Genomic DNA, 11624 nt, shown 5'->3' on the forward strand with positions numbered 1-11624 from the left:
GTGACATTTTGCTTCGAATCTTCTTCAAAATTCTTTTGATCTTCCTTTGTTTGAGGTGGTGGTGGTGGTAATTGACTGTGGTGGTTGTTTAGGATGACTGCTGCGACAATATTGGTATTATGGTGGTGTTAGATCTTACATATATTTTTCATGTATGTATGTTAATGTATATATAGATTATTTATATATATATATGTATGTATGTGAATATGTAATGGATGATGATGACATATATTGTGGATAAAATATTGTGCAGTTTCAATTTGAATTCTTATTTTTATTTTATTTTTTTGGGTAAAAGGGTATTTACCCTTTGAATAATATTATTAAAGAAACAAAAAGTCATACAAATAAAACTATGGGCATACTCATAGGGGATTGCATTTTACAAACTCTTAATGCACATCCCAATGTTAAAACTAAAAACTAAAGACAAAAACAACAAAAACTTAAAGTGCTTATTACAATTTATTATAAGGAAAATGTTAAACAAAGCCCTTAGGACTTCACATAACGTGCATAAAAAGATTGTACCAACAAAAACTTAAAGTGCTTATTACAATTTATTATAAGGAAAATGTTAAACAAAGCCCTTAGGACTTCACATAACGTGCATAAAAAGATTGTACATTTCCATATTAAAAGTTCACCCCTGAATTTTATAGTAAGTATACAACTAATTAATGCACATTAACGAAAGCCCTTAGGGCTTCGTTTAGCAAAACCTCAAAACTTCATCACAATTAGTCCAGTACTTCAAAAACAATCGGCCCATATGCTTCAGCCCAATTCCATTCCATCATTACTAAGCCCAAAACCATATTAATAGCCCAAACCCTCTTCTGCTTCAAAAACGAACAACAAAACAGTTTCCCACCAAAATCAATCCATATAAAAATTATATCCCCATAACAGAAAATCCCTCCAAAAAAACTTCCCTTATTAATCAACAGAACAATATTCTTTTTTTCCTTTTAAAGTAAAATCACCTCAGTCTTCCCTTAATAATTTGAATCCTTATTGTTGATGCTATATTGTGATTTTTAATGGTTTTTGATTATTTGGTATTAGTTTTAGTTGTAGCAAAAAGAAAGAAAGAAAAACAATATATAAAATATCTGTTGTTTTTTAAGATGAAGACGATATTGATTGAGATTAGTGAAAGGGATTTGGTTGAAAAATTGAAATACCTTCATGTGCAATATACATGAGGGGTTACCGAATACACATTATCATATGTTGGAGTATAATGATGCAAAAAGTCACTATAGAGAGATGTAATGATGAAAATGTAAAAGGATAAAACTTGATAATTTGATATATCTCAAGGGTATGTAATGAAACTAACTCAAGATAATAATACATGTACTTCTACGGTTTAACGTGTCTTCAATATGTTCAAAAGACATCACAATTCACAAGTGTAATCTTAAAAAAAGAACAAAAAAAATACTGTTTTGATCTGACCGTATTAAAAGATCAAAATCCAACAAACATCACGATTTCTTCACGTAATTCCTAAAACATCGGAGCACATATCAATAGACAGACATACCAGGAGCAGACAACAAAACTACAAGCATTTAAAATGACTTCATGGACACCCCATGGATATCACAATGGTCATGCATTTCGATGCACATATGAGACCATACATAACGAGTCGAGTCAAAATCAAGTGAAAACGAGGCGACTCAGTATATGACTCGTTTTGCTCCAGACTCGTAGCATGATTCGTGTTTTGTTTTGCGAGTCGGTACAAGTCGTACTCCGATTCACGAGTCACAAAAATATTTCTTTTACTTTTAGTTTATTTTTATTTTTTTTAAACATAACTCTTTTATATGCTTTCAAATTTGATTTAATTTTAATAATGTTACTATTTTTAGCTTAATATATCAATACAATACTATATTTCTACAATAAAAACTTAAATATCCCAACTCTTATGATTTGAGTTATGTTTCGATTCACAGGTCTAAAAATCAGATTTCGAGTCAAGTCCAAAATACCGAGTCAATAACTATGGTAACAGTTATATATCTAAGCAAACCATGACTATAATAATAGTAATGATAGTAATGACAATGTAACAGAAGCTTCAAAAAAAGCATAATAATCCTCTCGGGTCTAAATCTCTGAATAGTGAATACACATCCAATCGTCTTTAACTAGTCTAGCACCTCCACATATGAGAAATACAAGACACAAGAAAACAAATGCAGAATATAGTCCATTATTCAAAACACACCCTAAATAGAAAGTCTATCAATCATCCGATACTTCCGGACAACTCATCAAAAGCCACAGCAAAAGTGAATCCCTCGACCTCATCCCATCTCACCAAAAATCCTCCTTACTTCTGACCAGAGTCGGGAGAACCATCTCCATAAGAGACGAGTCCTTTCTTAGCAGGCGGGCTTCTCGAAGGTGACCTAGACCTTGATCTAGATAAGGATTTTGACTTCGACTTTGACTTGCTGGTTTTTCTTGGAGACGGTGAGGGTGAAGACGTGGGTTCATATGGGCTCCTGCTTCGAGAGGGCGGCGTTCTGCTACGAGGTGCCCTTCTCCTTTCAACTGGAGGAGATGGCCTGTATCTTGATGTCTCAACAGGAGAGCGACTGCGACTGTAACGGCGACGATAACGCACTGGGCTGCGTGATACGCTTGGACTTCGGGTTCTACTTCTTCTACCTCTATACCTGTAAATCAAATTATATACATACATTAAATTCGATTCATCGAATGATGCCAACTACAGTAAAGGGCCTGTGGTTTTGGGGCTGACAAAACTTCAGTAACGGGCCTCCAGTTTTGGACCTGGCAAAATCTGTTACATTATGTTTTGGGCCTCTAGTTTAAGGCATGAAATAATCTGTTTCATTTTGTTTTGGATGACAAATATAATTTTTAAAGTATGCTTGGAGTGGCTCATATTTGCTGTATACATAACAAGTGGATCAATTGTAAACCAAATAGTAATTCTAACCCAAAAAGTCTAGCATAAGTAATGTCTCCCAGGGCAACGCCCAGGTGACATACCTTGTTTTTCTATTTTAAAGAAACAGCACAATGATGAGAGATGTAGGTCATGGATCTTTCTGTCACTGGGACATATATGAACGCGTGATGGCTTATTTTATTAGAAACTTTTCATTTATTCCAAAATACCTGGGCGGACTTCTGTCTCTCAGTGGGCTGCGGCGCCTATAGCTTGAATACCTATAAGAAAAAAGTATATGTTAGAATAACCAGTTTTGTTCCGTCATCTGGCGACGGGCACGTCAACTCATTTACACATTGGGTTACTGTGTTATCTCCCATTTTTAAGCTCAAAAAAGTGATCAGGTTAAACTAGTAGAAACAGGAGACATATATACTTCTTTACTTTTGGAAGAGTCAAAACTTATGTGTATATTTTATACACAAAACCAGCTAAAACCATAAAAAGAAAATGATCAAAAAATCCTCCTAAAAATCCTCAGGATATGATCATGACACATGGTACAATCAAAGAATGAGATTAGGAAAGAGAATTAGTGAATTACACTTGGCATTAAATGAAGGTTATGATTATTAAGAGGATTGGTTAGGAGGATTGGTTAGAAAAAATGAAGGTTACTCTTTACTTAAAAGAGATTAATCTCGAAAGTTATGATTTTTGTTATCAATCGGAAACCAGCTATTAAAACAATAACAGAAAAAATTGCCTAAAAGTGATGCGCATTTTGAATGCATAAAATCTGCTAGTTTTAAACAATAATATTAAAAAATATAAATTAATATCAAAAGTTATGATATCTATTATTGTGCTGATAGCAAGTATTACAGAAATAGCGGAAACAAATTGCCAAAAAGTAAATGTTGGTATGATGAAAAACTATCCGTCTCAAGAAAACTATTAGTATGTATGTAAAAAGTATCAAATGACTGTAAGTTACCTGTCACGGTCGCTCCTGCCATACCGATAAGGTCTAACTGGAGAGCGATCAGGAGAATGGTATCTACGCGCATAAGAATACCGATTACTAAAACCCCTACCCCTTCTAATACGTTTGGGTGACCCATTAGGTGAAGCACTTCTAGATAGGCTCCTTCCACGATCACCTAAAGGTGATCTGCCCCTACGACCACCAACAGGGCTCCTAGAATAACTGCGCCTACTACCCCTCAAAGATGCTCTGACAGGACTCCTACTAGGGCTCCTCCTCAGCGGGGCCCTGCCAGAGCTTCTGCTCAAGCTTCGTTTCGAGGATCTCACTGGGCTTCTGCTATAACTTCTTCTCGAAGATCTAACAGGACTTCTGCTAACCGACTTCCTTGAGGACTTCCTTGAAGATGTTCGTGGTGGTGGTGTGGGACTCCTGCTAACACTTTTAGGATCTCGCGATCTAACTGGGCTTGGGCTAATGCTTCGTACATTTTGTCCCCTCACTGGACTTCTGCTAATGCTTCTAAGTGGACTCTTGCTGATACTGTCGCTTCTAACTGGGCTGCGGCTTCGGCTCAGACTACGGTTTTTGAGTATGGTGGCACGTCTGGGAGAACCACTGACACTCGGGCTCCTGCTTAGATTGCGCCTTGGGCTTGCACTAGGGCTCCTCTTAGGACTGATACTCATGCTCTTGCTCAAGGCCCTTCGAGGACTTCTGTTTGATAAATACTTTAAGTAAAGAAAAATCACAGAATATAATGGGTGAAACAGTAGTTACGGTTAAATTTAAGAACGTGAAACTAGACCTGGAATTGTGTGGTTGGTCATCTACTACATCAGGTCTTTCAGCTACCTTCACAAAATCGACACCATTGCTCGGCCGATCACCGTTTTCTTTCGGGTATTCACCCTCCTCCCTTTCATGTGCATCATATCCATCTCCTGTTTTGTGACGAACAGTGCCATCTTCAGCTTCAGTTGACAGAGCTTGATTTCCATCTAGATATTTTTTAAGAGCAAAGAGAAAATAATGTTATAAGTTTTTTCTGTAAATGTTGGTTATTATAACACACACACACACACATGGAGAGAAAAGCTCAAAGAAAAAGAAGAGATATGTGTCGTATGTCAGAGCATTGAAGAATTGATCATCGTACCAGCGTTCTTAGCCAAGTTGTTATGCTTCTGATTAGGTTTTTTAGCATCACCGTTATCCTCGGCTTCGTGTTCACTTTCACTTGCACTACCATCGCCATTATCAGATGTCCTGAAATTCATACATGACGTAAAATAATGATGCTATTGTACAACAAACAAAAATTTAAACACAAAAAAGAACCACACCATAATGAAAAACATGGATACAAGTAAACTCTTCTGAAGATTGTCAAGAAAAAGCTAGCAGCAAATTGTAGCCATATAAGCTTTTTTTACAGTAATAGTACAAGAACTGTACTACATATAACAAATGCAGCGATACCCTTTTTGGGCACCAAAAACTGTGACATTTCTACATGCCATGGTGAAACTACCTGCTTTTCCATATATCAATCTTCCAGAATCAATACTTACGGGTACTTGGATATTCGATAATAGCAAAACATGTACGTCAAAAAACGACTCTTTATGCATATAATTACTCTTCTACTAAGACTAATGAAATTCACTAACATATTCTGGTTGCAATCCTCTACAAAGGTAATTGTGTATGAAACCATCAAATTGTAATATAATTATCATTGACATATATGAGGAATTATATTATAAAAAACTTCATATTACATTAAAGTTATAACTTTTACCTTTTTGATCGTCGTTTAGACTTCTTATCTCGCTTCCTCCGTTTCTTTTCACGCCTTCTATCCCTTCTTTTGCGTTTGTGCCGATCCCTTCTAGACGATCTCTTCTTTCTCTTACGCCTATCATCACTTGAAGAGCTCAGATCAGATGAGAATGAAGAACTATCTGATTCGGATGATTCAGAATCATCCTCCGAATCGGATGAATCTGACTCCATGTCTGAAGAACTATCTGATTCGGATGAAGAATATCTTTTTCTCTTCTTCTTTCGCTCTTTTGATAATTTTTTATGTTTACCCTTTTTCCGTACTTCATGGCTGTGAACCTCGGACGAAACATCTTTACCCAACTTTTTGCTAGCTGCCTTCTTATCTATACAAGCAATAAACATAATTTCAAAACAAATAGATGAAAAATCCATAGACGACTAATACGGAGTATATTAGAACAGTATGAATCTCAACTACATACGAGAAACTTCATCCCCCATACCAGAGCTTTGATTCTCACTCTCGCTTATTTCGCCACAATAGATGATCTTCACAGTCACGGACGGTCTTCCATCTTCATCGCCCACATTTTCGATCTTTCGCAGTACATCAATTCCTTGAACAAGCTTTCCAAAAATAACATGTTTCCTGTTGTATGGTCACATTTCTAAAATCAAATTTGCTTTCTACATGGAAACATACAGTTGACATATAATGTCGTTTTTATAGCTTTAAAGACAAACATCAGATTGCAACTTTAAGAACCAACAAACCTATCAAGATGGCGATTTGCGCCAAAGGTCACGTTAAATAAAGAGCCACGTGAATCACGATCTCCAACTGCCATAGTTAAGAGGCCAGGTGCATCATGTTTCAGCTTCGAGGATTCATCTGAAATGTCATAACCAGTCATTATCATCAGTATACAGCAAAGAAAAAGAAAGCTGAAACCATTACTATGGAACAGATTACAACCATAACAGTTAATCTAGGATGTGTTGACAGACTGCAACATGCTACTAAGAGACGAGTGGCTAAATTCATAACCCGGTCATAAAAGAAATTGACTGAACAGCAGATTACAAATTTCGGAAGCATTCTAAAACAACCATTAAAATATTTGAGTTGCTCCAACTATCGATTGACTGCAATAGCACATTGAAGGATGCATAAACTCTCAGATTTTATTTACTCACAAGATACGATCCCTTGTTACGAATTGAAGGGTTCATTAGAAAAAAGAAGAGCAATTGTATGAGAAAAATACTACTTCCCAACACATTTTAAAATAAAATTAAAAATAAATCATATCACATCGTAATTAACTAAAATCAGGTCAAATTTCAAGCAGTAACAATGCAATACTGCAATGTAACTCAACCAAGTAACATATACAAGCCCTGAGAAAACATGTGAAATATATCTAATTAACAAGTCTCGACTTCCAACCCCCCAAAAGGTGGTTAGCATATTTCCTGTGTTGTCAAAGGTTCTCTCAGATACGGAGATAGGATATACAATAATGTAAGAAAGAACAAATTACAAAACCTTAAAACCCATGACAATACATTCATTATAAATTGAAAGAATATTACAGCAACAATTGTCTGCATAACTGATCAAATGAGTAGTTGTACTTCAACCACATACCATAGATTTCAAACCAATCCAGAAACAAAGTCACACAAAATAGTCATACACCCACCATTTCTAGATAATTACAATTGTCCAATTTCATTGTGGGTCGAGCTCCCATGCAGCAAGAATAAGACCAATGTCAGCCCCACCTTCACAGGCAATGCAAAAAGGAAACCCATTTTCTCTCAAAATACAAGCGACATATTGTATAGATAAATAAATATAAAATCTTGTGCAGATACAAGTTAAGCCTTGTTATTATATCTTTGACCATAAACTTATAAAACAATTCAAATGAGATTCATTTGACTACCTAGGACATATCAATAACATCAATAATCAATCAGATACCACAATCAGTAAAGAGGATGACTCCTCACCTGGAAACTTGCCACCATATATGCTCTCTCCATAACTTCCTGCAATAGTAAATCAAGACTGAGTCAAACCTATGTAATAACCATTCCAAATTTTATCGTACTCAATGCAACAAAAAAAACATAGCCTATTCGCTGGGCACATTGTGATGATTATAGAGGCTAACATGCAAAAATAAATCAAAATTTAGATTCGGTAAAAAAAGCACATACCATCACGTTTATAAAAATCACCACCCTGCAAAAAAACAAATACCAAGCATTAATTCACTAGTCATGACATACATAATTCACTTGCATAAAGCTGGCTTTGGATGATAAAGCTTCAGAATCATGTGGATATACAGCCAAATAAGTACAACCTTAAAACTATATGACAAGAAAAGCAGTTGAGACCATCAACCCTGTATCCTACAGCGTAAACAAGGATAGCTGACTAATTTTAGTCAGACCACCACGAAGGCTTGCAAGACTAGACAAAACTAAGTAAAAAACAAACAATAATAATACTGAAGTATATTAAGAATAACAAACCTGGGCCATGGATCCTTTAATTATGCGGTGGAAGAAGGATCCCTTGTAGTGTAGAGGTCTTCCAGTTTTCTGACTATTCCCTTTTTCTCCTGAAATTAAAGTAAAGCCTCCAGTGTTATAAGTTCACATCATAATATCATATAAAAACTTTTAAGTGCAACTACATAGTATGCAGTAACTTATAAAACTATTATTTTCCTAACTAGTAATACATGTAGAAAAGAAAGACCAAAATTGTTGTCCTAACTCATGCACTCATTAAGTTTCTACATTGCAGACTTTTATTAGGTGTCTCGCTACACACATCCAGTAGCACATGGTCCAAGACAAATCGTATTAATTATGTTATAATGAGCAGGCTGGGCTCAAAAAGCTAACCCAGTAACCTTCAACCTTTACACTGACTATGGTCACACGGACTTTGGACCAATTAGATAGTAACGACTCATACAAATTAAAAATTATCAATAAAATTCTTTTAAGTAAGATGTAATTCCCTGTTTAATAAAGTAAGACATTCTGCAGATTTAATAAAACAAAAATGTCACGAAAGCTTCAAAACACAATTAGTTAAGGTGTACACATTACCGGTACAGAGTGCCCGGAAATTCTCTGCGGTCTTGGGAACAATATCTGAGAAGAGCTGCAAAACCATACAACAAGTCATGAGTTCTTAGACTTCAAAAGTTTCCTCTTATAGAAACAAGTAAAAACCGTTTAAATCAGTTACAAATGGAAATCATGCCAACAGACATTATCAAGAAATAAAATAAATAAATAAAGGCAGAAAATGAGAATAAAGCACCTCAAAAACCAATCTTTCAGCAGGATCTCCATCTATAGAGACATCCAAGTACACAAGCGGGTTCTTCTTGGCCATCTTCCTTGTATTTAGAATTAATCAATCGAGCATTCCTCAAGCACTCGTCTGTGCATCCCATGTATTCAAAGAGCAAATGTATTTCATTAACACAAAAACCATACCATTACATGAATAACATGTGTACTAGAATATCTAACTTCAACCGAAACATATCATGACGTACGATTAGATAAATTACTCTAGTCTCAGCAAATCTTTTTTAACCCACCAAAAAAGCACTGCGGTTTCCTAAATTGGTACTACCAGAGCCATCAAATAACTGATAACACAAGGGTTTTTGGGTAAACATACTTTTAAAGCTTTTATGGCATCCTTGAGAAGCAGTTGAAGCTAACCTGCTTAATTTATGTAAACAAAACAAAAGATACAGCCAAACACGATAATAGACTTTATTAGGGCTTTAAAAAAAAGTATACCCAAACACCCCTGTGTGTTTTTGTAATGAATTAAATATCACTAGTGGTAATTTTAGATAAAAAATCTACACATTGTGGAACCTAATAAGCATATAGATCAAACCCTAATCGGGGTTATTATCAGATTAGTGCAATATATAACATCAAACAAACCCTATATATATATAATCCCATAAACAATACGTATAAACCCTAATTCAAGATAAAAACCAGCACATGCCACTACACCAACAAACAAAGCTTTATCAATTTTATTAAATTTTGTATTCGGAAATACTTTTTCATAACAAAATTTTATAAGGATACAGTAAATCGATGTTTATTTTTAATAAATAATTTTTTAAAAGATAGAATCGGACGTTAAATTGATTATTTGTTGCGATGAGAGAAAATATATATATATATATATACCATGGTGTGTACCTGATGATGATGAGTGTGTGCTGCTGCTGCTCCACAGAAACGATTGTTTGAGAAAGAGTGAAAACCTAATGGAATGGAATATAATAAGGCAGGGCAGGCAGCGGAACCTAGCTCGCTCTTATTTTCTATCTGGTCCCTTAAAATTACTCTATTACCCCCCCTTTTGTTTTTCATTTTCTAAATTAGTCAAATGGACAAATTTGTCATTAGCCACACAAAATGCATGTGAAAATAATTTTCAATCTACCTATCCTAATGATTATCGCCCTTCCTCGACTCACCCCATATTGTCCCAAAACACCACTCACCAACCACCACCCCAATTCTCCGATGATACAAGGTGATTATAGTCTAAAACACCATTATTGTAGGCAATTCTATTGCCGTCAGGCTTGTTGAGTTTGAAAAACAAATCCAAGAGTTGGTTGATTAACACCGAGCAAAACAGGTGATCCAATGAATTTTTGACATTGAACATCCGTGGAATCAAAAACAAAAGAAAAGCCACAAAACACAAACCTCCTCCTTACCTCTATATCAATAATTTTGTCATTTGCTATATCAAGTTCATGATTATAGACTAGGAATCTATGACATATTATTAGAGACCATAACATGTCAGGTATGAGTTGTGATCACATATCCAGACTTGATAAAAATCCTCACCATTCACCACGAGACATGATAAAAAGGTTACTTATATGCAGTCCTAGGACAGATCTTCGCCACCAAAAGAGTATATGAACTCCATGATTTGGGGGGTACTTTTTATGCGTAGGATCTCTCGTTTTTCCAAATTAAATCTATTGTGAAAACGAAAATATAAAAGGACTATATTTTTTTATTTTTTATTTTTTTGGGGGGGGGGGGGGGGGGTTACTCTCTCACAAAGAATAAATAGATAGGTTATGAGTCATGCTTTTGGTGACTTTAACGAAGTTAAACATAAAAGTGAAAGGCAGAATACTGAGTTTTGTGCGCCAATTAAGTTTTAATGAGTTTAATTAATTCATAGTTAATAATGGAGGAGATATGGATCGAAGAAAGAAAGTTTAATTGCATCACACACCTGGTGGGAGAAAGAGAAACAGAATTGATAGTATCTGATGTGTAAAATTGAGTTTAAAAATGTATAAACAAGAAATACCCTAGAACTGACTACTACACACTCTTGTACAGTAGACCCGTTCGTATGCAATAAAGTTTAAAGGTAAGTCCATGTCGAACCACAAAGACTGATTAAGAGCAAGCGAGTTTAATGTAGTTTAGAAAAGAGCATACGAATTCAATTGAAAAAAATATTGTTGTAATTAAAATTAATTAAAAGGTCATCTATCTAGAATCCGTTCCACAACTAGTTTCGGTTGCACATAAATTAAGCTCAAATTAATATATGTTGAAAACAATAATCGGGACTCAAATAAATTACTAGACTTGGTCACGTGAGTACCACCCTATCCGCTAACAAATATGTATTCTTTACTTAAATCCCCTAATTAACTAGTTCCGTTGCAAGTGTTAATATCACCCTATCCACTTTACAATTTTCCTAGTCAACTAGTTTGTTTGATTATTTAAGTAACAATTATGTCTACCAAATTACCAATTCGTTAACACGTTTAATCC

At 35.1% G+C, this 11624-nt stretch overlaps 1 protein-coding gene across 4 annotated transcripts; it reads right to left on the bottom strand.

Annotated features, from left to right (window-relative positions):
• Positions 1 to 2040: 2040 nt before the first annotated feature.
• LOC122581038 (peptidyl-prolyl cis-trans isomerase CYP95) lies at positions 2041 to 10080 on the bottom strand. 4 transcript variants are annotated; one of them, XM_043753178.1, is made up of 14 exons: positions 9999 to 10080; positions 9082 to 9204; positions 8865 to 8919; positions 8277 to 8365; positions 7956 to 7980; positions 7746 to 7784; positions 6501 to 6618; positions 6209 to 6375; positions 5740 to 6109; positions 5095 to 5204; positions 4744 to 4936; positions 3945 to 4652; positions 3175 to 3225; positions 2041 to 2705 (listed from the first exon to the last, which is right to left on the bottom strand). In XM_043753178.1, exons 2-14 carry the CDS (start codon positions 9154 to 9156, stop codon positions 2357 to 2359), a joined length of 2349 nt encoding a protein of 782 aa, XP_043609113.1. In that variant the 5' UTR covers positions 9157 to 9204; positions 9999 to 10080; the 3' UTR covers positions 2041 to 2356. The 4 variants fall into 4 exon arrangements, with proteins under 4 accessions (XP_043609113.1, XP_043609114.1, XP_043609112.1 ...); XM_043753179.1 differs by having other exon boundaries at positions 6230 to 6375; positions 9987 to 10007; XM_043753177.1 differs by having other exon boundaries at positions 9987 to 10007.
• Positions 10081 to 11624: the final 1544 nt, after the last annotated feature.

The sequence above is a fragment of the Erigeron canadensis genome, chromosome 9, assembly GCF_010389155.1.
Source record: "Erigeron canadensis isolate Cc75 chromosome 9, C_canadensis_v1, whole genome shotgun sequence".
NCBI lineage: Eukaryota > Viridiplantae > Streptophyta > Magnoliopsida > Asterales > Asteraceae > Erigeron > Erigeron canadensis.

Excerpts from the sequence above, each read along its gene's own strand:
- LOC122581038 (XM_043753178.1), bottom strand. The coding sequence starts at position 9,156 with ATGGCCAAGAAGAACCCGCTTGTGTACTTGGATGTCTCTATAGATGGA. Across the intron at positions 8,920-9,081 it reads CTGAAAGATTGGTTTTTGAG|CTCTTCTCAGATATTGTTCC; the intron begins GTGCTTTATTCT and ends ATGGTTTTGCAG. Across the intron at positions 5,205-5,739 it reads TCTAAACGACGATCAAAAAG|GACATCTGATAATGGCGATG; the intron begins GTAAAAGTTATA and ends TATGAATTTCAG.